Source organism: Dreissena polymorpha, chromosome 2, assembly GCF_020536995.1.
Source record: "Dreissena polymorpha isolate Duluth1 chromosome 2, UMN_Dpol_1.0, whole genome shotgun sequence".
NCBI lineage: Eukaryota > Metazoa > Mollusca > Bivalvia > Myida > Dreissenidae > Dreissena > Dreissena polymorpha.
The window spans coordinates 44,100,565-44,126,374 of NC_068356.1; the positions used below are offsets into that span (position 1 = coordinate 44,100,565).

Below are 25,810 nucleotides of genomic sequence, written 5' to 3' on the forward strand. Positions count from 1 at the left end.
TTTTTACCTACCAAAGTTATAAGAACTTTAACATTTTTACATTCAAGGTCACAGTGACCTTGACCTTAGAATGAATGACCTTGAAATGACCAGTGGTCATCTAAGTGTGCTTGCAAACCTTCATGTCAAGTTTGAAGACTCTATGTCCAAGCATACCAAAGTTATAACAATTTTAACATTTTAACATTTAAGGTCACAGTGACCTTGACCTTCAAATGAATGACATTGAAATGACCAGTGGTCATCTTCTAGTACTGGCCAATCTTTATTTCAAGTTTGAAGACTCTAGGTACAAGCATACCAAAGTTATAACATGAAATAAGAACTTTAACATTTTTACATTCAAGGTCACAGTGACCTTGACCTTCAAATGAATGACCTTGAAATGTCCAGTGGTTACTTACTAGTTCTGGCCAACCTTCATGTCAAGTTTCAAGACTCTAGGTCCAAGCATACCAAAGTTATAACAACTTTAACATTTTTACATTCAAGGTCACAGTGACCTTGACCTTCAAATGAATGACCTTGAAATGTCCAGTGGTTACTTACTAGTTCTGGCCAACCTTCATGTCAAGTTTCAAGACTCTAGGTCCAAGCATACCAAAGTTATAACAACTTTAACATTTTTATATTGAAGGTCACAGTGACCTTCACCTTCAAATGAATGACCTTGAAATGACCAGTGGTCATCTGTTAATCCTGGCCAACCTTCATGTCAAGTTTGAAGACTCTAGGTCCAAGCATACCAAAGTTATACCATGAAATAAGAACTTTAACATTTTTACATTCAAGGTCACAGTGACCTTGACCTTCAAATGAATGACCTTGAAATGACCAGTGGTTACTAACTAGTTATGGCCAACCTTCATGTCAAGTTTCAAGACTCTAGGTCCAAGCATACCAAAGTTATAACAACTTTAACATTTTTTATATTGAAGGTCACAGTGACCTTGACCTTCAAATGAATGACCTTGAAATGACCAGTGGTCATCTGTTAATCCTGGCCAACCTTCATGTCAAGTTTGAAGACTCTAGGTCCAAGCATACCAAAGTTATACCATGAAATAAGAACTTTAACATTTTCGAGCACGCCGCCACCCCGCCCCCCCCGCCCGCCCGACAACATCAATCTATAAGCCGAGATTTTTTCGAAAAAAATCCGGCTAATAAAACCTAAAACCATATCACCGAATAAGGTCATTCATTCACGGGAGGATGCCTTTGCCTACTGTCATGTAGCAAATATTTTTTCAAATTCAGACAATATAATTATGGCATTTTATTTTTATAGCGGAACTTGACTGTTTTGTCATACATTACATACGTGAATATAATTTAATAGCTTGTTTGCAATTTGTTTCGATTATTTGGACTTGCAACTTATCTGCATAAAAAAAAACTAAAAATGGCGACATCTTAAATTGGGCTTTTTAGTTAGAGAATTGTCTGGCTATATTGGATACTGCTATTTCTTTACATAGTTATTTATGTATGTAAGATGATACTAACAAGAACTGTCACCATAGGATGACATTTGCCCCCTATAAACGCTTTGATAGAAGTTATGAGCATTTTTTGAAACCTAAACGCAGTTTTCGAAACCTAAACGCGGACCCTAAGTTCAAGGTCACAGGGGTCAAAATATGTGTGCGTATGGCAAGGCCCTGTCCATATACACATGCATACCAAAAATGAAGGTTATATCTCAAGGGAAAAAGAAGTAATGAGCATTTTTCGAAACCTAAACGCAGATTTCGAAGCCTAAACGCGGACCCTAAGTTCAAGGTCAAAGGGGTCAAAATTTGTGTGCGTGTGGAAAGGCCTTGTTCATATACACATGCATACCAGTGTTTTCCACAGGCCATTTAACAGTCCCTCGCCAGGGCGCTTGAATTTCGAAATCAGAGTCCGCGGGGCGCCTGAATTTTGGCTGTTACTGCAGCTTCAGATCAAAGTGATATCGACTTCGCCGAAAATTGTGAAAGCCGATTTACGTTCCTTTGTCGCTTTACCCAATTAAAGCCCGCCTAAAGGCTGAGCGTCGTTGTATTAGAAAATCAATGTTGGCCAATGAGAGCGCACGCTTTGTATGAGCGACAGAAGCTGGCAGGAAATACCTTCAGTTAAATCATGCAGAGGACTCTTGACATATACATGTAATTGCCACAGAAATCATGGCCAATTACTAAGAAGACTGAAGATGGCAACCGGCCGTAATCCTTGTGGAAAACGTGAATTTCATGCATAATACTGTCAAAACTTTTATTTGACTCGTAAAGTGTTCAAATCATCGTTGAATTCATTACGCAACTGTTAAAAATTATTGAAATCTCAAACGGGAATAATTAAATTTGTAATCCGAAACCCATTCCTGTAAGTCGATGTTGACGCGTTTTGAGTCCAAAACACACTTCCGAATATGTTACCCCAACGTTGAAATATTCTTGCTTCAAATAAGCAGTGTAAATTAATTTTGTTTAGACCGCTTTTCTCATTAAAATGGGCGCGAAAATAATGCACCATGTACAACGTCGCGTCATTTGCATAGAAAGCGTGGGTGTAAACAGCGTTGTAACAAGCACACAACACGTCAGGAAATTAACGCATATCAAATAAATTTCGGCATAATTGACTATTTATAGATTTTATGAAATATTGCCTATAGAAAAATTGCAAGGTTTGTGTTGAAGAAATTATTGAGAGCTTTTATCGTAAATGTTTACCAGAAAGTTGCCAAAAAAATGGAATAAACGGGATTATCGGGTAATAAATAGAAACTTGAAAAGTAGCAAGTAAGTATGCAGTAATAGAGTCGGGTTGAAACGGATGTATTGGGGAACGGATGTATTGGGGAATCGTTTGAGTCGGGATTTTACTAGCTATGCGGGAAAGTTTTTAAACAATTAAAAATATATCTTTTTAAATGACTGGGGGATTTTCTTGAAGAGTCATAGCGCACTAAATGACGTCTTTTGACGCTGTTTTTCTTTGAGTTAAAACGCACCACAGACCGTCAATTGACACGTGTAATTAAAAAAAATCAACGTAAGGAGGGGACACCCCTCTCGAAGCCACCCCTTTCAGCCCCGGGGTGTCTGACAAAATTTCTGTGGAAAGCATTGCATACCAAATATGAAGGTAATATCTCAATGGACATAGAAGTTATGAGCATTTTCGAAACCTAAACGCAGATTTTGAAACCTAAACGCGGACCGTAAGTTCAAGGTCACGCAGGGGTCAAAATATGTGTGTGTGTATGGAAAGGCCTTGTCCATATACCAAATATGAAGGTTATTTCTCAAGGGACATAGAAGTTATGCGCATTTTTCGAAACCTATGAAATCTAAACGCAAAACCTAAACGAAACGTGTGGCGGAAATACGAACGAACGGACGCTCCGATCACTATATGCCCTCCTTCGGGGGCATACAAATAATATATGTTATATTTATGCAGAGACGTAGATAACTACGTCTCTGATTTATGATAACGTTGTGTTGCTGGACGCTCGTTGCAGATCAAATTACCGAATAGAAACTAGAAAGCCGGAAAAGAATCGGTAAGGTTACAGTATATAATGGTCATCCATATTCTCGCGGTACTTAACGTACTAATAAAAATTCAAGTGGAAACAAATACTTACTTGATAAATTATGGATTCCTGTCCGAAGATAAACACCTTTTCCAGTGATGTCTATCAAAAATTTATTTATACTTCATGTTTCTTGTTCGTGTCAATCAGTTAATACATCACACTGTAGTCTGTACACTGATGTGTACATGACGCCATATTCATATTCTCGCGGTAATTAGGTCAACAGGCGTTAGGTCACTAAATCACAATCAATATAAACTTTCTGCATAGAAACTTAACTTTGAGGAGTAGTAACATTAATTATGAAACATTAAACTTGATTTTAACATGAACATTAACAGTTTAACAGTTTAACAATACTTTGAACTGCACCACATTAATAGTCTACTCCTCCGGACAATGGATGCACCTAAAGGTGCTTCCTCTTCTGAGCACTTTCACAGGTGTACAGTGTGCCAGATGTACCCAATGTTTACAAACATCACACTGTCCCCATTTGATTAACTTCACATCAGGAAAGTTAACGAGCTGTGGTGGAAGACTTTGTCTACACGCGCAACACAAATCGTAGATGGATTCATCAGACGATGAAATATTGTGTGCTTGGCTGGCGTCATGACAGGTTGCTGTTGACGGCTTTGGTGATGTTATTTGTGACGTTTGATTGGAAACGGTTATCAGTGAAGCCACTATATTTGTACTGTCCACAGCCTTTGAGTTGTTTGAGGGTTTTTTTACCTGCAAACTTTTCAGTATGTCAGTATTTTTCTCTGACATAAGGTTTCCAATAACTTTTATAGGTGGCGTAAATTTCTTTTTGGGTCTTTGAACAATGTGCGTTATGGTTCTGTTTTCAAGGAAGCTTTTTGCAGTGGTTGTCCGTTCTTTATTCGAAGTTTCAGTTTCAACTTGCTCGGCTAACGGTGCGACATCTGCGTCTCCTCTTTCTTCATCGAAGTAAATAGTCGAGGGAGCAGTCTGATGTTCAGTTATCATGTTCTTGTCAAATGGGTAGATGCCCGATTTTCGGAAAGCTGAAATAATGTTATCCGGGGAAAATGATTTTGCGTAAGGTCGGGAGGTCAGTCTGGCAACTTCATATCTTGTAACACTGACTCCAAACCGGCTAAAAAAAGGTAAACGGTAAGTAAAGTCAAATCGACCAGGTTCTATGAGAAATTAAGTGAAGCCTGGCCACACAAAAAAGTTCAAACCGGATAATATGATACACTATATATTAGTTGTAAGTCGACCTTTTTCTAATAAAAGGTATAAATATGTGTGCAGTTTGTCTTTGTTGTGTTTGAACATGAAATGCATGCGTCATTGCCCAATGTTTAAATTGCAAAAAAGTAAAGCTAATTATCGACTCTATTTATCAGATTGTAAAATGATGGATAATTCACAATCCGCTCATATGGTAACAAACACTTTTTATCTGATCTGTGTAGCTACCATGTTAAAAAACATTAGAATTTCAAAAACGGGCCTCAACAGCAGTGAGGGCCTTGACTACAGGTCGGGTTTCAACAGCAAAGCTAGTCTCGACAGGTTAGTGGGCCTCGACAACAGAGCGGGCTTTGACAGATGAGTGGGTCTGGACAGCAGAGCGGGCCTCGACAGGTAATAGGGCCTTTATAGATGTCGAGGTCGAGTTATCTTTGGCCTATATGCAACAATACTAAGCATGACATGATTACAAATGGATCACCACTATCAAAGCTCGGCGATCAAGGTCAAGCATAAAGGGCTTTAGTCGGAATCTTGTGATGATGCTGTAAGAGCGCGATGAGAGAGCTATTGCGCCGTTTAATACCAATGTAATATTTTATCATATTTCTTGCACATCACACGGCTCTCTGAAATATTTGAAGAACGCCGTCTAATTGCCGAGGCAATGACGTCCGGAGTTACATACCCTTACATATTCTCACAAATTATGATAACGACGAACATTATATACAATAATTAAAAACGCTGTATTTTAATATTTACACTTCATGAGATAGAAGAACATGTTTTCAATTATTATTATTTCTTAGTATGAAATTGTGCGAATTCTAAACAAATGTCAAGTTCTTACCAGTAGGGCTGTCACGATTCACCGGTATACCGGTATATCGCGGTGCATGTCGTGAAAAAAATCGCACCGCGGTACGGCGTTGCCGCACCGGTTTTTTTAATATTATTATATTAGCACAGATATAAATACATTACATAATTATTTTGATATAGATATCGTTTTGAAACATGTAGAATCGATTCAAAAGGGCTAAATAAATAATCCGTTAATATCCAGGTCAAGCAAGCGCTTCCACTTGTAGATGTTTAACTTTCACGTTTAAAATACGGCGATGTATGGGTCCGTACCTTTTTTGGAATTAGGGACAGATTTCATTTGCAAATAAGTTCATAATTATCAAAAAGATGTTTATTCTATTTCTTATTTTCTTTCTTTAGTATACGATCGTTCAAAGCATGGCACTTCCGAATCATGTTATCTTAAGATTCTGAATAAGTCGAGGAAGAGTCAGAACGCTACGGATTTTCAATACTGGGCCCGCTGACTCCGCATTTTGAACATGCCCTTGAAGCGTTCGATTTACACAGATCGTAGTCACAGCTATTGTTAACAACATGGCGGACATTTTAGAAAAAGACGCGAACAATAACAATGACTACTTCTATCAAGTTTATTACAGTTTCTTTTACAGTTTCTAGTCATACTATGATACCAGTGTTTTCTGATTATTGAGTTTAATAAAGTTTGTAAAACTTGTTATTCTGCTGTTTTCTTCACAGATACATATTCTGTAAAATATCGCGGTACGTACCGCGATACAGTGTTGCCGTACCACGATATACCGCGGTACGCTCACGGCGTATCGTGACAGCCCTACTTACCAGTGCATTCAACTGTAGAAGCGAAGAAGAACGCAACAAACTGAAAAAGAAATACAACGTTTGTTTTTAATGTTACACAACGCAGTTGACCTAAATGCATTTGCATTAAACGTTGGGAATATATGTGGCGCTAATTCTGGCGTTGTTGATATAAAATCTAAGCAGATCTTACCACAATCAGTACAATACTCATTTTATCAATTACTATAGAATATTTGTCAAATCTGTTATAGATTTGTTTTAAACAGTATCTTGTAATTCGTTCATGTAATCAGATGCTCAATGAGATTTCCCGTGTCAGGAACGTTGTATAAAACTAAACTAAATAATTCATCTCAGCACACAATAAAACACCATACACACACTTAATGTACGATTGTTTCCTTATTGTTCGTTGGTTAGATGAGATCTTTGTTTATCTTCGCAAATGTTTTTCTCGTCTGTAAAGTGCTTTTACTTTTACCTAACAGCTTTCGAAAATTTCATAAAAGGGAAAAAACACCATGTTCGTTGTAGTAATTGACAGATTTAAAAAGGGTAAGCTCCATGCAGCTGTAAGCAAAATTGGGGCATTCCTGTGGGCGCTGTGTAATGTGTGTTGCTGCCGGGTTTGTCCGTGTTGGTCCGTGTGACTTCCATCTGGGCGCGGGGTGATAGCCTTTGGAAGACAGTTGACGCTAAAAAAATCAAAGAAAAAAACACGAATCGTTCCGGATCTTATTCCTTGAGTATCCGGGACGATCCGGGATAACCGTTTCCATCGTGCGTATATAGGACTGAAACTTAAAATCCAATACACAATCTGTAAATCGACATGTACATGGTGTAACCTTTTCGGAAAAAAAATCGGTTGTCTTCAAAATTTTGTTGAATCCACCATAAAGCACACGCAATCTGTGAACAACCAAATACCATAAGCTTATTACAATTATTGTCGGTCTTCAAGCAATATAAATAAAACAAAACCACTAGAATACGGTTTATTGTGTTTTGTAGTTGTATATTGTCATATAGTTCGAAGAAAATCTTAATATTTTTAATACATTAACTAAGCTATGTATATTAAGTGATTTTATTGGACACAAAGTTTTTGTTAAACTATGTCGTTTGAACGTGACCTGTTACACGCTGTATTCTTTTAAATAAGGGAAATGATGAGTACATTACGAAAACAATACCACATCGTTTCAATCCTTAAATGCATTTGTTTCCAACGATAATATAATTCTGTATCGTTTTCATTTCAGGTGGATTTTCAACTTGTAACAGACGACCTCTACGCGAGCAATTCGATGCTGAAACTGACAGTGAGCCGGCAGGTTACAGTAATGTGTCTCTGCAATTCATACAGAAGTGCGTTCGGACATACGCGTCGCGTTATCCATTTCAATGGCTGAACAACAACTGCCACCGTTTTGTAAATGACATGGCTAAGTTGTTGTGTACCGTGAGAGAAGGGAATTGCTGGAGCTGGTGTAAGCAACATGAGCATATACACAGAAATAATATAAGTGTGATATTTCCGATAAGTCACTTATGAGAAGGATAAAAGCTAACTTGACTTCATGGAACGTTTTGTATACTAATGCTATATATATATATTTTTATTAAAAATTAAATTAAACTGCTATGTGAAAGACTTAACATCAAAGAAGACGATTTACGGAACATTTTTTTCCTAAACATAAATATATGAAATAAATGAGATGGAATATATATGATTTGTGTGTCAAATTTTCAAGGCATTACATGTTTTGACGATTGATGCACGTTAAAAGTAATTTGGTTAAATGCCATTAGTACAAAGTAGTATAAATGGAGCGGTATTCGCCACTGTTTGGCAGGCCTTGGCTGGAAAAAGTGGCGGTGAATGATGTCATAATGTATTTGATCTCGTTAACGCCAGTTACCACTGGAATGAAGAAAATAGTGTTATAAAAGCAAGTTGTTAAGATTAACTAATATACTTTGAATGAATGGCATGGTCATATTTTATCCACAGATGCATAAAACAGACGTACAAGATTACTCAATGATGTTATACAACAATAAAAAAATGTAAGCCCTTAAGTTTCAGATAAATTATTTTTCTTTCAACGTGAATTCATAATCATGAAGAAAAAAAGTGTATTAGTTGATAAAGGGACACAACGTTTGTTCATTTTTTATGTAAGTCTGATAACAATCGCAAGTTCATAACTTCATATAATAAGGAACAATACGTACACGTTTGAACGATGAACATTTAAAGGTTTAGGAGAACGCTTGCGGTCAAGTTAGGGTATACTGACAGACATGCGGACAGACTTAAATTGTAATTCTAGAACAACCGCTTAAATTCTAAAACGGGGGACATAACATGCGTTTTAAAATAACAAAGTTGACCCTAGTTGCATCAGCAGGAGATAATTCTTTTAATCAGTACTAGATCCTTCATTAAAAGCAATTGACAGGTCCTTCATTAAGGTAATTGGCAAGATTTGGTGATGTTTAAAATATAATGAGAAACGTCAGGCGCATGAGAAACACACCATTTTCAATCGATTACGATTTCCGGAGAGAAATACATAGAGACTCGGAGTCAACTGTGGCCAAAATTAAAGGAGCTGTAAAATGCCCGGTCGAGGTTTCAAAATAACCCTGCCAAACTCATCCAGAACGGCAATGCAGTGCAAGATGAGTTATCAGAGTGGAGCCAGTTTATAGGGGCAAACGGACTAACCAAGCTGGATCAAATAATACAAATCAGGCCTCATCATCGACGTGTGCAGGAACAAAACCAACCCTCTGCAGAGAAAAAATGCGAGCCTGTCTGTGACTTACGAATGTGTCCTTCCAAATATTACCAGCGCAAGGGATCGAGCCCCGATAGAAACATATGCGATCTAGTACCTAAAGGCGTTCGTAAAACGGCATAATTGAGTCCGAATAGAGAAGTCGTTTCTCACAACACATCAACTTCTGTAAGCACAATTGATCAGGGCGATATGGGCAGCAAACTTCTTAACATGGAAAATCAAACTACAAGCATATCATCGTTCAAGATCCCCAGTTTTTACATTATTGAAACAGCCGACTCTAAGTCTAATACTAAGCGCAAAGCTAACAAACTCGAAGGCCGAAACGGCGTATAAATCCATCATAGCTGACAGCGACAACACAACATTTAGTCGTGATGAGACAACGCCTAAAATGGGCCGCGCGAGAATCAGCAAAATATCCACTGATAGGGCCGAGCGCAGGTCAGAATCATCTGTTCCATATAGGCGGAAGAGAAGTGTGCCAGTAAAACGAGAGCAAAAACTGACGAAACGGTTTTTCCCCGACAATAAAAATAGCAAGGTAGGTTTATCCAGCGCTATAAATAGCTTAGTATTTTTACCAGTTGGCTAACATGCACTCCCAAACGTGAATCACGTCGACCAAATGAAAGCTTTGCCAGTCCACCAACGATGGGCAAGATCAGGGTAAATGTAAGACGATGTGCAAGAGGTGAATGTAAGAATGGCGTTACTCAATGTACAAGGTTTTTCGACAAGACGTGTAAATACATTACAATCGAGTGAGCTTATTAATATATTTTCTTCATATTATAGTTTTTTACTTACTGAAACATGGGCGAACGATTTTTCGGCCTTACATGTGCATGGTTTTGATCACCATGTATCAAATTAAAGTCAGTAATTTAAATCAAGCAAACGATCATCCAGTCGTGTTTACGTTAGAAATGAATTTATTAGCAAAGATACTCAATTGTTTACCGCCAAATATGACATCCTTTGTGTTCAAATATCTTCATATAATTTGTTTAGAATATGATTTACATGTATATATATTCCTATGTAATGATATACCTGAAAATAGTTCCAGACAGGCTATTTTAGAACGCCATACATTGGATAAGAGAACTCGGTTATATACATAATCTTAGTTCCAAATTTGGTGAACATTTAAACGTTATATTGTTAGGTGATATGAATGTACATACATCTGATATACCCGATTTTGTGCCAGATGAAAGAATAAATCACATTGGTTTTTTTACCCGATGGTAACATAGCTGATATTGGCACCGCGCTGTGTTTCCAGGATAAAGGTGGTGTGAATAACAACGGCATAATATTACTACATTTATGTGAACAAACCGGCATGCGCATTTAAATGGTAAGAAAGATAGGGATCAAGATGTGAAGTACACGTTCATTGGGAGAACGGGCTCTAGTGTAGTTGATTATGTAATAGCAACGCCAGGTATTTTTACTAATGTTCACTCTTTCGAAGTTGAGGATCCAATTATTTTGTCCGATCATTTCTAAATTGATTGTTCTTTTACTTTTAAATATAACAATCAGTCAAACAATACTTATATTGACCAAAACGGTACTGCATTGATGAAAGACTTCAGTGCACTACTTCTGTCACCCATTTTCTTTAACTATTTCATTAAATAGTGCAATGATTGTAATTCATTAACAAATGAAAAGAACTCTCGAAATACGGCAGCAAGAGTTATGATTTTTGTGCATAGCACAATTCATTTACGAGATCTACCAACACATTAAGATTCAAGTTGATTACTCTTAAGGTTTTCAGGATACACTCAAAACAAAATTTAGGTATACACATTCAAACAAGAGCAATAGTTTTACAGTTATGGAAGCTAGATTAATGACTGTTTTTCACTGCACTTCTGACGAATAATATGTTTATTTTTAGGCAGTAACAAGTGAATTGCAAGACCTCTCAAGAAGATTTTCGTAACTTTAAAAATTCAAGCTGTTAATTCAAGTTGATGTGTTCTTTAGGTATCAATCAATTACCCCGGACAATTATAAGTACAAACAAAGGACAAAAACAGTTTATTCAGACTTATACAACAGTTCATCGTCTTCATAAACAGTATTTTCTGTTACGTAAATAGATATTAAAATATAATATCATATAATAGTCATTAAAGAATACAAATAAACATAAACGACGCCAACAGCATGGCAAGTTATATCGAGATGAAAATGAACTTAATGTTAACTGTTGTACTTACTATCGTTTTTCTTATAACAAAAGCTACTTTGATGTATGTACATATATTAGAAATTACTGATTTGTCACAATGTACTAATAAGTTGTGGAATTTATATACATATTGGTTAATAATAAATGTTATTAAACCAATTTATTTACTCTAATACAATAACAGTAACACTAAACATATGAAAGAAAGAGTTATTGCTCATGGGAACTGCATTCTCCTATTTTGTCCTATCTCTACCAATGAATTTTGATGTTCACAACTATTTTAGTTTTCGAGGTTAAATCTGAACAGAAACAATCCGTATAAACATACAGAAGCAATACATGTGACTCTCGTGCATTCCTCTTTGATAAGATCGACCCATAATGTTTCAAGTTCATACCGTTTTTTTTATCGATATATGTTCAGGACATAATAAACATAATAAAACAGGCAAATGGCAATTAAGTTTCAAGTTGATACATCTTTGGGTTTTCAATGTATGCACTGGACAAGATATAAATATTTAAACATAACAAAGGGCAATAAATCTCACAATATGAAAGGAAGGCTTATGTATCTTGTGTTATGAAATTTCCTGTAATGAGATATTTTTTTACTATGATAATTGAAGTCGATACTTTCAATAGTTTTCTAGCTATTTGCGGGACGACGGTCAAATGGAAAACCTAGAACAAGTATCTCCCCATCCTTAAAACGTTGCTGTGGGGCCTGTCGTTGTTTTTTGTGGAATGACAATACACTTTTATTATTTCAAAAGAACTCAGGGATTCAAGATTCGAAATAAATATTCAGATATTCTATGATAATGGACATTTAAGTTTCTTCCTCAATCTCGCTGATTGATGTTAACAAGTCTTCGACATTTTCGCTCGCTTCTTCCTCATTTGATGTTAACAAGTCTGTCCGCATTTGATGTTGACCAGTCCTACATATGGTGTTAACATGTCTTCCGCATTTGATGTTGCCCAGTATTCCTCATTAATTTTTTTTATGTTAACAAGTCTTTCCGCATTGGATGTTGACCAGTATTCCTCATTTGATGTTAACAAGTCTTTCCGCATTTGATGTTGACAAGTATTCCTCATTTGATGTTAACAAGTCTGTCCGCATTTGATGTTGACCAGTATTCATCATTTGATGTTAAAAACTCTTTCCGCGTTTGATGTTGACCAGTATTCTCATTTGATGTTGACAAGTTTTCCGCATTTGATGTTGACCAGTATTCCTCATTTGATGTTAAAAACTCTTTCCGCATTTGATGCTGACCAGTATTCTCATTTGATGTTAACACGTCTTCCGAATTTGATATTGACCAGTGTTCTTCATTTGATGTTAAAAATTCTTTCCGCATTTGATGTTGACCAGTATTCTCATTTGATGTTAACAAGTCTTTCACATTAAATGGTGACCAGTATTCCTCATTCATGTAAGGATGCGAAAAAGTGCCAGAGGTTCTGTTCAGTCTGAGCTCACTCCCTCTCTTTTCCTTACGCTGCAATATAGAGATCATTTAAATCGTTTAATAAACGTGTTTCTATGATAAATGTTTACGTTATTACCAGGCAGTATGTATATATAAAGAAATAAGACGAACGCAATAACATGTACACAATCTCTTTTTATAACTAACACTTATATATTGTGTAAAATTAAGCACCATGTTAACCAATCAAATGTGATAATTTACTCTTACATGAAACAAGACGAAAACAAATATATCATAAACAAAGGTGCATCAATAAACTGAAATTCTTGGCTTTACGAACGACAAGCATCTGAATGTTATTGGTACCACCAATTTACATGCTTTATGTCAACAAACAAACATGAAAACATTATGGTTGATTTCTGCGTAATCGTTCTGGCAGTAATCTTGTTTTGGTTTGCTTAACAGAACATAAACTGTCAATGTTGTCGCTTTTAAAATAGACTTAATAGGTAAATTCCTCCAAATAATTGTCAGCAAGTAAACTAGCATTGTACTAAAACATTCAAATTCAAGTAAAACATATATATTTATAACAAAATTACTTTTGGACTCCCTAATCCGTTTTCTGTTGCCTTTCTTTTGAGTCTAATTTGACGGTCTTGCATCTCATTTACTAAAATAATCTCAGGAATTAGTGGATCTGTATCGAATGTGCCTAAAAAAGATGAACATGCATAACACTATACTGTACACAGTACTTATCGAAATCGTTACATATTTTCATTTACACTCCTGACCCTAACCTAACACAACTAAAAGAACACACCGAATCGCTTAAACGCCTTTATTTATCCAGCTTTATTTTAATAGTGGTACCATTAAAAGATGAGGTGTTTAACTTTTAAAGATGTTTAAATATCCAAGTTATGCAAAAATTAAATATGTAATACCATTTTTGGAATACTCTTTTGAATGAAATGTTCGATAGAATAAAGTTTGATGCGGTTCAACGTTTACGGTGGTTACTTTATCATATCTTGTACATTAAAGACTGAGAGAAAGACATATTAAAGTACTCGCATTGCTTTCTACCTGATTAGGCAAGTAAACAATATTTGTACACGTCTTAATATTCATAAGTCTCAGTTCAAAATCAGATGCATTTAAAAGACTTCTGCATAAAACACCATTACTTTGTTACTTACTTTAGTTTTCTAAAATCCATATTGTTGGATTGTTCATTGTCATACAAACATTTTCACTTATCTATCAAACTCAGCGCTTCCCTAACCGTAATTCGTTCCTTTGGAGAAAAGGCCAACATCTTCAGTAATAATTCCCTCATTGGTGGTGAACATTCCTTTGGCAGGAGAGTCGTGATATAATCATCATTCGCGATCTAAAATGAGGATTGAAATACGTTGTTACAAATTAATCACATGCGTATACAATGTAAAATTGCGCAATCTTACTTTTTCGACCTAATCGGCACACTTTGTAACTCTATATTTGATGTACACGAATAATAGTCAGTTCGACACATCACCTTGAATTTCATTTTCAAAACATACACTTCTAACAAGTCCATAAACTTCAGGCAATAAAAAAGAGATGGAAACAAGTTGTGTATACATTGCAAGTTTCAAGCAAGTTTGAATGAAAAATGTTAACAACACATTTCATTCTGATAATTGTCATTGGCTTAAACAAGAGCCTACATGAGGTTAAGTTTCTGTTATTGGTCAGTTTATATGATCTTATATTAAATTTGACATGCAGAAGTAGTCCACCATTACAACGAAACAAATAACACAACCAAAAAGTCCCCATCTCTAATCTACAATCTTTGTTAATTTTATAGCGCATCAAGACTATAATTAATGGTCGCATATTGACACAGTCACAGGTTTTTGAAATGCAATTATATTTAGGTCTAACACAGAAGTTGTCCACAAACAAATATACACCAATATCACAAGCAAACATTGTTAACCTCTGTAAAGACCCAACTAATATAATGCAATCCTCGTGTATAAATAAAAATCTCTGTCTGACACTTCTAGTTTTATAGCGTTTCACGGCTTTAATTATAGGTCGCGTATTCACCCAGAAAGGTTCATCCTTTGCAGTTATATACCAGTCAAGACGATAAAGGTTTAAACTCTTATTATTTGAATTTATCACTCCAAGGCGGTGACTTCTGCTTCAATAATATGTTCATGTAAAATTGTGTGTTGTATGATTTGCCTTGTTTTTTGTGTAGGCTGTAACAACAATTTATCTTCATATAATGTTTCGGGATTAGCATTCCTTCAGTATTAAGAGCGTCATTTTTTTTGTAAATATGCAGTACAGTCATTCTCCTTCTATAGTATGATTCTAACAAAATAAAGGCGCTTAAGCAAGACAAATACCGTACTAAACCGCAACTTCGGTAACGACTATGACCATTTGATCTGGAATTAGGGAATGGTAATTTCGGTTCGCTTTTGAACAATCCAGATGCAATTCCAATAACTTATACGGTCATTTGACTTTTAACTAGTTGTAATGAATTCATTATCTGGGTAAATTGATAATTGGTAAGTAGCATACCTTTTCCAGGATTTTTAATCGAAGGTCTTTCCTCTCCTGATCGGAATAACCATTATAGTCAGCCTTTCCGTCTGTGAATCTCTTCTGTACTATCCTGTTGCTTGACTTGTACAAGCTCATAACAAATCTACCAAGCGCAAACACAGTCGCCTTTCCATCAATGTCATCATATTTTAAACCGTATGTATAAGTCTGTGGCCTGAAAGAAAGACGACCCTTGCTTAAACAAACTACACTATGGTGGTTATTAATTAAAAATACCATTTAAGGTGAAAATGGTCAAACTTAAAATACAGAATTCAAATAGACATGATTGTGCTATGTACACTTGTGAAATGTCTGTTCTATCTTTATGTATCCAAACGAGCAGAAAGTATGGTATGTTTTATAATACCGTTTCATATATAACCACTTTGTTTGAAACCAATCTGTAAGTCAGTCAACATTGGTTATGTTTACATACTCGTTTAGCGATGTTCACTAGCCCAATGCTTAGCATATACATTTCTATTTCTTACTGTCATACGAGTGGCGAGTCATTTTAGAGCTGTCTATGATGCAGTAAGTGCAAAATTAAAATTTTGACAAACATGAATTACTCAACGTGAACATGGCAAATACTCAATTGTACTAACTTGATGAGTATTTACGACAAAAAGGGACTAGCCCATTTCAAGATCATGTTTGTGATTTTTATTTGCTTTATAAGGTAACTAGGACACATAATGTAAACAATATAATAATCTCGATCCAATTTCATTTATTCTAATAAAATTTAAAATACCATATACGAGTGAATACTTCATGTTAGGTTTGTATTCGATTTGTTTAAACTATATGTATGTTATTTCATTGCGGCATCTTGTGTGTGGTTTTACACAGGTAAATACGTGTTTAATTCTTTATATTAAAACCGAGTTCAAAGCGTATACACTCTCTGAAAGGAGAATGCCACCTTAAAGGGAATCTTTCGTAACAAAACAATTTTAGATTTAAGTTAAATAATGCAATCACTCTGTGATATAAAATCATTTTTATACTGAGTGTCTTGAGTTTGAAGTTTTCATGTGAATATATATATGATATATTCGCGTCATGTTTAGGGTATGATCATGATCAAAATTTACACATATGTTCTTTATGTCGCGTAGCAACGATTTGTGTTTTTTAATTAAGATGTGAATAGTTTTCAATTTTCAATTTTATTCAATAGTAGGCGGATATAGGGCGGAAACGGCGTACACACCCTAAATTTGTAATGGTTCGAACTTTTCAAATCACTTTACATCAATTTACAGTTAGTCACTAGTAACTTACAGCTTAAGGTCATGTTAATAGTCTGATAAAGATAACTTGTGACATGGTCAGCCGACTTTCAATTTAACCCCATGATATCTGGGATATAAGGCGTCCGTTTGCACTCGGCGCAGTACGTAGCCACGGAACATTTACTTATTTCCCTCATAGGTACCCATTTATACCCCTACGTGGAGAGAATTAAGTGTGGGATTAAAAGTTTGCTCAGCAGTTTGGTATTTGAACCAGGGACATTTGGAATTCTAGACCACAATCCTACAATTAGACCACTGCCACCATATAGCATTCGTTTTTAGTACATATGTTTCACTGAATTATTAATTTAATTAGGATTTTTTTCGTTAAAAACACACCTTAGAGCGGAAGGTCATCTGCACAAAGGCGAACAAAACTTGCTTCTGATGAAGGCAACTATCACAAGATATGTGAGTGACTCATTCAAAAGTAAGTAAGATGTCTACGCCAAATAACGTTCAAAGTAAGAAGCTTTATAAAAAGTGTGTCTGGGCCAATTACTGTAACAAGTGTTGTGCAGTTTGATTCGGTTTTCAACGGTTGGTAATTGTTTAATATTCCATTACCGCCCAACTTCATAACCCGCTGTATCCGCACCTCTACTTGCTCATAAAACTCAAACATAGAAACGAAACTAGGGTTAGGGTTAGAAACGAAACTTACAACTCGGGAACTATCTATTTAATTGACCCGGTAATCGTGTATATATTTTACAGAGATTGACTGACTTTAACTCATAATAGATTGCCTATAGAGGCTTTTTATGCAATGTTAAAAACATAAATTATTTATTAATTACACAATCTTCTTGAATATCAAATATCAAGTATTATTAAGTTATTGCATAAAGTATGCCATCAATCAAGTCCCACTATATTACATTTGCTAGCGATATTATAAATGGCAACTGCCATTTCGTTGCCAAACTCCTCAGTCTTGAGTTCGATTATAACTCAAAGTTTAACGCTTAATTTTGCTTTGTTTTTCCTAACATTTGAAATTATAAAATAATATAAAACGTTTAATATTGTATTATCTTTTTTGTTTAAATCACATGAGCATATTGTGCTTATTGCGAGCTTTTGTGTTCGCCCTTTGTGCGCGTCCCATCTTAAAGATAAACCGTGTGACTACTATACAAATCATATTTATTGTTCAACCAGAAAACTTGTCAGAATATGTGTCCAGTCGTATCTCGGTCGTGTCTGAAACTGTTTTACGTTGTGTTGAAAACTCAGTGATTTGGTCGATAAACAGAAACAAGTCGTGACCACTCTAAAATCACATTTTATTAAACAATCGTCATGAATTTCTAAATAAAAACATGGTTATCGGCGGGGTGTTTTTTTTTAATTATCAGGACAGTTGAATTCCATGATTTCCGTTGAGTGCTTTAGGGCTCTAACATTAATGTCACGGAGACGTGACTTAATAAAGCGCAATTGTTAAAATTCCTTAAACATTGAAATATGCATCGTTTGCTCTCGACGACAATTTATTTGGAGCGATTAAAATTAGGGATGTCAACGAATATCCGAATATTCGGTCCCGGACTGAATATTCGGATACTGTTTACCGAATCGAATATTCGGAAGAAAAAATAAAAAAACGAGTAATTTCAAAGATTTTGTATTCGTAAAATTTGCTTCAAACATTGTCAAAAAAGTTGTTCCTCGTGTCATAATGTTTATTCCGGTAGGCGCGATAATGCGTCGCTATGGTGATGACAGTATACCGGTCATAAATCCCGCCTAACAAAGCCAGACACTTTGTGTCAAAATTATGATAGGTGCAAATCGCGTCGGCAATCAAAACACCGACCTGCACTTGATCCAATGACTCGAATTACATTTAAAATTATCAAAGATTAAATGAGTAAAGGAAAAGCCAACTTTGTGTAAAAAACAAATAAGACCGTATGGCAATTAAAACACCGACCCGTCTTGATCTAATAACTCGAATTACATTTAAAATGATCAAAGATTAAATGAGTAAAGAAAGAGCCGACTTGGTGTGAAAAACAAAACAGATCGTATGGTTATAATCACGTTGTCCAATCAAAAAAGCTTTTAGAAAATAATTTACTCAACCTCTAATGAGTATTTGCGTATCATATGGTCCAAACATTAATTAATTACTCAATATTCAATCAGGTATTATACTTAAAGAAATGTTTTTGGTATTTCACCCTCATTTAATTGAAAATATTATAATTGCTACACGCATAAAGTTAATATCTGTCCAAGCAAAATGCCATCTACGCCTTCCGCTGCTTGGAAGTATTTCACGACATCATCCGATAAGAAGTCGCCGATCCAAGTGTCTTTTAAACGTGGCAACTTTAAAAGACTGACTGTTTAGTCTGTTAAACAGGTTCAAAGTGTGTTGTGGCTATGTACATAATTCGTTTAAGTTCAGCTTTTATTATATGTAGATCTAACTGTTTTGTCATGTAATTATTTTGTCGTAATGTAATATTATGTTTCTCGTTCTATTGTTGATGTACGATATTAATAGTTTAAAAACAGTTTTGTCATTCAATTTTAACAATAAAAAGTAATCAACAAAATCAGCTTCGAATTAGCGACGGCAACGCTGTGTCAATATTTAGTCACTTCCGGTGAACTTCCGGTAAAAACGAAAGTAGAATTCATGGAGTAATGGTACGGTAAACAAAGTTGACTTTTTTCCAACAGATGTTGACCGAATATCCGAATATTCGTTCGGAAGGGTGACCGAATATTCGAATACCGAAATCGGTATTCGTTGCCATCCCTAATTAAAATGACTTCGATTTTTTTCGTTAATTCAATTGTGTATTATTTAAGAATATATATTGTTTGTAATGTGTTTTTGTATCTTATATGAAGTATGTATATAAAACGTTGTTCTATGAAAAAAACCATAATGATCTATCATCGTTTTGTTGTAGGAAATACATGTGATTGTATATACATGCTTTGGCGTGTATTGCATTCTTACATTGCTTTATTTTTCAGAGTTTGATATAACATCAAATATACGTTTTTTATAATCATACAAACGTACTATTGTACACTCGAAAATATAATATTTTTATCGGACAAACCTTGATTGCAGTATAAACTGACACACTTCAGGTGCAATATTCTCAGGTTGGAGGCCCATGATGTCAATCGGTTGTTCTTTCTCCTTTACATTTTGAAATCCTTTTATTAACAATGACCGCCATCCATTCTCCCTATGTATTGCTACGTTGCCAACTGTAATAGGAAAGTAATTTTACTTCCACTCTCATATTAGTTGATCTTAAATTACGGTGAGCCTGTTATTACTCTATGTAAAGCAACGAAACGTGGTCAATAAACTAGACGTGTTCTTTATCTATAAACCAACCTATGAACGAATCATTCAACCATGTTCAGTCTGATATGACAAAGACAAACATAGCAATGCACGTGCACAAGGCCACGCGCAATTACACGAGAATCACAGTGGACTTTAGAGTGCCTATGCTTGTGTATTACCCGCTTAACCAACAACCGCTGCGATCATGCACACTTACTACTCGATAAAGATAAGTGCAGTACATTTTTGATCATTCATTTGTTACATGTAATTCATGATCACAGATGCAATTTTAATAATAACTTGCGATTGTTGCAATTTCCTGTTGATGCAAATGTTCATTTATAATTTAGCTGACTAAACATGGTATTTGTTGTTCAACCATTCTATATTTAAACGGACAATTCAGTTGAAAAAAGTCAAATAATGAATATAATGTATATTTAATTGCACCATTATTCTAACACACATTTGGTAGATGTTTTCCGAAAGTTTCATCAGCTACATTTCAATATTTTCAAGATACGTTAGTTTAAATGAACAAACCTATATATCTCATTTTTTCATAAATCTATGTTGACCCAAACGACAATTATTTGATATTTTTTTCAATGCATGATTATAACCAAAAAAAAAAAATGTTTTATTTCATAAAGTCATATAGAAGTTAAGAAAAACAACTTAAGTTAGAAGAACTTGCCTTTTAGAGAAATTAAACAAGAGGGCCATGATGGCCCTGTATCGCTCCACTGCTGAAAAAAGGCTGAAACAAATATTCTCTGCACGTGCAAATACTTTATTATAGGCCCTATTTAAGTACATGTACACTTTTGTGACCCCCTGGGCTTTGCCAAATTTAACCCCAGGGGCATAATTTGAGCAAACTTTGTAGAGGACTACTATATCTCACTACATGTACATACAAAATATGGTAGCCCTAGGTCCTAGAGTTAAGGACAAGAATATTTTAAAAGTTTTCACAAAATAAGCAAGATATAAGCGTATATAATGTTAAATTTTGTGACCCGCGGGTCAGGGTCAAATTTGACCTTAAGGGCATAATTTGAACAAATTTGGTAGAGGACTATAAGATGTTACTGCATACCAAATTTGGCAGCCAAAGTCTGAATGGTTTTCGAAAATAAGATTTTTAAAGATGTCACAAAATAGGCGCTTTATAAGCGTTTATTCAATTTTGTGACCCCCCCAGGGCAGAGTCAAAGTTGACCCCAGAGGCATTATTTGAACAAATTTGGTAGAGGTTTATTAGATGTCACTACATACCAAATTTGGTAGCCCTAGGCCCAATGGTTATGGACAAGTAGATTTTTCAAGTTTTCACAAAATAGGCCTTATATAAGCGTATGTTCAGTTTTGTGACCCCCAGGAAGGGTCAAATTTGACCCAAGAGGCATAATTTGAACAAACTTGGTAGAGAACTATTAGATGTCACTACATACCAAATTTGGTAGCCCTATGCCTTATGGTTAAGGACAAGAAGATTTTTAAAGTTTTCACAAAATAGGCACTATATAAGCATATAATCGATTTTGTGGCCCCCAGGGCAGGGTCAAATTTGACTCCTGGGGCATAATTTGAACAAACTAAGTGGAGGACTATACAATGTCACTACATACCAAATTGTGTAGCCCTAGGCCTAATGGTTATGGACAAGATTTTTTTTTAAGTTTTCACAAAATAGGCATTATATAATATAAAGAAGTGAAACTCCAGCTGCTAGCCTATGTTCAATTTTGTGACCCCCGGGGCAGGTTCAAATTTGACCCCAGGGATAAAATTTGAACAAATTTGGTAGAGGACTATAAGATGTCACTACATACCAAATTTGATAGCCCTAGGCCGGATGGTTATGGACAAGAGAATTTTTGAAGTTTTCACAAAATATGCCTTATATAAGCATATGTTCAATTTTGTGATCCCCCGGGGCAGGGTCAAATTTGACCCCAGGGGCATTATTTGAACAAACTTGGTAGAGAACTATAAGATTTCACTACATACCAAATTTGGTAGCCCTAGGCCCAATGTTTATGGACAAGAGATTTTTAAAGGTATCACAAAATAGACTCCATATAAGCGTATGTTCAATTTTGTGACCCCCAGGGCAGGGTCAAATTTGACCCCAGGGGCATAATTTGAGCAAACTTTGTAGAGGACTATAAGATGTCACTACATGCGAAATTTGGTAGCCCTAGACCCAATGGTTATGGACAGAAAGATTTTTAAAGTTTTCACAAAATAAGCCCTTTATAAGCATATATTCAATTTTGTGACCCCCGGGGAAGTTTCAAATTTGACCCCAGGGGCATAATTTGAACAAACTAAGAAGAGAACTATTACATGTCACTACATACCAAATTTGGTAGCCCTATGCCATACGGTTATGGACAAGGAGATTTTTAAAGTTTTCCCACAATAGGCCTTATATAAGCATATGTTCAATTTTGTGACCCTCGGGGCAGGGTCAAACTTGACCCCAGGGGCATAATTTGAACAAACTTGGTAGAGGACTATAAGATGTCACTACATACCAAATTTGTTGGCCCTAGGCCCAATGTTTATGGACAAGAAGATTTTTAAAGTTTTCAAAAAATAAGACCTTTATAAGCATATATTCAATTTTGTGACCCGCGGGGCAGTTTCAAATTTGACCCCAGGGGCAAAATTTGAACAAACTAAGAAGAGAACTATTACATGTCACTACATACCAAATTTGGTAGCCCTATGCCATACAGTTATGGACAAGAAGATGTTTAAAGTTTTCACAAAATAGGCCTTATATAAGCATATGTTCAATTTTGTGACACCCGGGGTAGGGTCAAACTTGACCCCAGGGGCATAATTTGAAAAAAATTTGGTAGAGGACTATAAGATGTCACTACATACTAAATTTGGTAGCCCTAGGCCCAATCGTTATGGACATAAAGATTTTTAAAGTTTTCACAAAATAGACCTTATATTAGCATATGTTCAATTTTGTGACCCCCGGGGCAGGGTCAAATTTGACCCCAGGGCATAATTTGAAGAAATTTGGTAGAGGACTATAAGATGTCTCTACATACCAATTTTTTTAGCCCTAGGCCCAATGGTTAGGGACGAAAAGATTTTTAAAGTTTTCACAAAATAGGCCTTATATAAGCATATGTTCAATTTTGTGACCCCGGGGCAGGGTCAAATTTGACCCCAGGGGCATAATTTGAAGAAATTTGGTAGAGGACTATTAGATGTCTCTACATACCAAATTTGATAGCCCTAGGCCCAATGGGTATGGACGAGAGGAATTTGAATGGTTTCACAAAATAGGCATTATAAAAGCATATGTTCAATTTTGTGACCCCCGGGGCAGGGTCAAATTTGACCCCAGGAGCATAATTTGAAGAAATTTGGTAGAGGACTATTAGATGTCTCTACATTCCAAATTTGATAGCCCTAGGCCCAATGGTTATGGACGAGAGAATTTTTAAAGTTTTCACAAAATAAGCCTTATATAAGCATATGTTCAATATGTGACCCCCGAGGCAGGGTCAAATTTGACCACAGGGGCATAATTTGAAGAAATTTGGTAGAGGACTATTAGATGTCTCTACATACCAAATTTGATAGCCCTAGGCCCAATGGTTATGGACGAGAAGATTTTTAAAGTTTTCACAAAATAGGCCTTATATAAGCATATGTTCAATTTTGTGACCCCCGGGGCAGGGTCAAATTTGACCCCAGGGGCATAATTTGAAGAAATTTGGTAGAGGACTATTAGATGTCTCTACATACCAAATTTGATAGCCCTAGGCCCAATGGTTATGGACGAGAAGATTTTGAAAGTTTTCACAAAATAAGCCTTATATAAGCAAATTTTCATTTTTGTGACCCCCGAAGCAGGGTCAAATTTGACCCCAGGGGCATAATTTGAACAAAATTGAAAGAGGTTCACCCCAGGAACATTCCTGAGAAATTTAATCAGAACTGGACGAGTAGTTTAGGAGAAGAAGATGTTTTAAGTAAAAGTTAACGCACGGACGCACGCACGCACGCACGACGGACACAGGACCATGACATAAGCCCCGCTGGCCTCTGGCAAGTGGAGCTAAAAACAAAAATGTTCAGACTATTTTTAATAAACTTCAAAACATACCACATGCATTGAGGTAATATATCTTTAAAATAACAAATATACAACTTTAAACTGCACAGGCAACAGTAAACAGTACTTCAGTAAAAATTGACGTACTGGCAGGGCTTTTTTTCCTTCTGTGAGAATGGCCGTTTTTCACAATTTTTGAAAATTCGCGACTCAAATTTTCACAATTTCAAGAAGTTCGCGAGTCAAATTTTCACAATTTCAAAAAGTTCGCCACTCAAACTTTCACAATTTTTAAAAGTTTGCGACTCATTTTTTCACAATTTTGAACAGTTCGCGACTCATTTTTCACAAAATGGGGGGCCAAGGCCGCTTCACAAAAACAGGAAAAAAAAGCCCTGACTGGTGCGTGAATTCTTATCATTTTGCACAGTTTTTGGTACAATTACAACATAACTATATACTTAAGCAATACATCTGCGCATTTAGCACTCGATACTTGCTACCTTTTGGAGATGATTTAGAGCATCATCGCAATGACTCGTCCATTACTTAACATTTGGCGACACATTCAATCAGCTCGATATTTTTTCAAAACAATGTGTTTTATTAAAATTTACGAATTTATTGTTTGTAAAGCATCTCAAACTTGCTTAAGAAGTATATTTAAGATATATTTCTAAATAAACCTGGTAGGATTGTGTACAAAAGTGAGCGTTTATATCATCGGCGACGTAGGGTTTTTGCTGAACTCGCTCCTTACAGAACATCGTGAAAAATATTTCTGCAATGTTGATGATGTTTTCTTTGGTTTTAAAAGTGTCAGGATATGTTCCTTTATTGGAAAATCAATAATATACTCTATTACAAGGTATTTGGAATGGCGTGTGGCCATTTAAAGGCTGGAGACACCGATTGTCCGTTAAAAAATAGAAAGAGTGTAAAGGTAATAAGTTTGTGTCGGGGTGTAAAACAAAGTTTATTAAAATTCATAAAGCAGAAGTATGAATCAATACTGTTTTAACAATGTACGTACCAATATTCAATAGAGAAATTCCTTTACGGTCAAGAAACTCCAAACCTAGTAGCAAATACTGGACTTATTTTATAATTTAACATTCATCTGTTTCGTTCTTCATGGAAGTGGCCTGGTCATCTGCCCAATGAATAAGATAAACGTAATGCACCATTGTTTTCTGCTGGGTACATATAGTATCATTATTTTCACATACCCTTTATTCCTCGACCAAAACAAGGTTACATACAATTTAAATACCTTCTGTACCGTTACAACCACCCTGTATGATACTTTTGTGACATGTGTTTAGAATTCTTTTTGTCAAAATTGTTTAATTTCTTATTTGTATGTTTACTCAATCCATAGGTATTAGGATAGCGATGATTTCCGCGTTCTCATTTAGAATGATTATTTATTAGGGACTCAAGTCGGTCAGGAAATAAAATACGAGTTTTACAAAATGATGTGATACAATTTATTAA

The 25,810-nt window shown here is 35.6% G+C and overlaps 1 protein-coding gene and 1 long non-coding RNA gene across 4 annotated transcripts in view; one reads left to right on the top strand and one right to left on the bottom strand.

The window, feature by feature from the left end:
- LOC127866837 (uncharacterized) overlaps window positions 1–25,810 on the bottom strand; it is a 219,225-nt gene that overhangs the window by 183,390 nt on the left and 10,025 nt on the right. For 2 of the 3 annotated variants that reach the window (XM_052407668.1, XM_052407667.1), the window contains exon 10: window positions 19,979–20,132. In XM_052407668.1, coding sequence (XP_052263628.1) covers window positions 19,979–20,132 — 154 coding nt within the window. Of the gene's footprint in view, window positions 1–3,643; window positions 4,630–5,678; window positions 6,499–19,978; window positions 20,133–25,810 lie in introns of those variants that run through there. The other variant, XM_052407666.1, reaches the window with a different exon arrangement.
- Window positions 6,425–8,215, top strand: LOC127866849 (uncharacterized). Its single transcript, XR_008043135.1, has 2 exons — window positions 6,425–6,557; window positions 7,747–8,215. It is a non-coding gene; the product is annotated as an uncharacterized LOC127866849 (long non-coding RNA).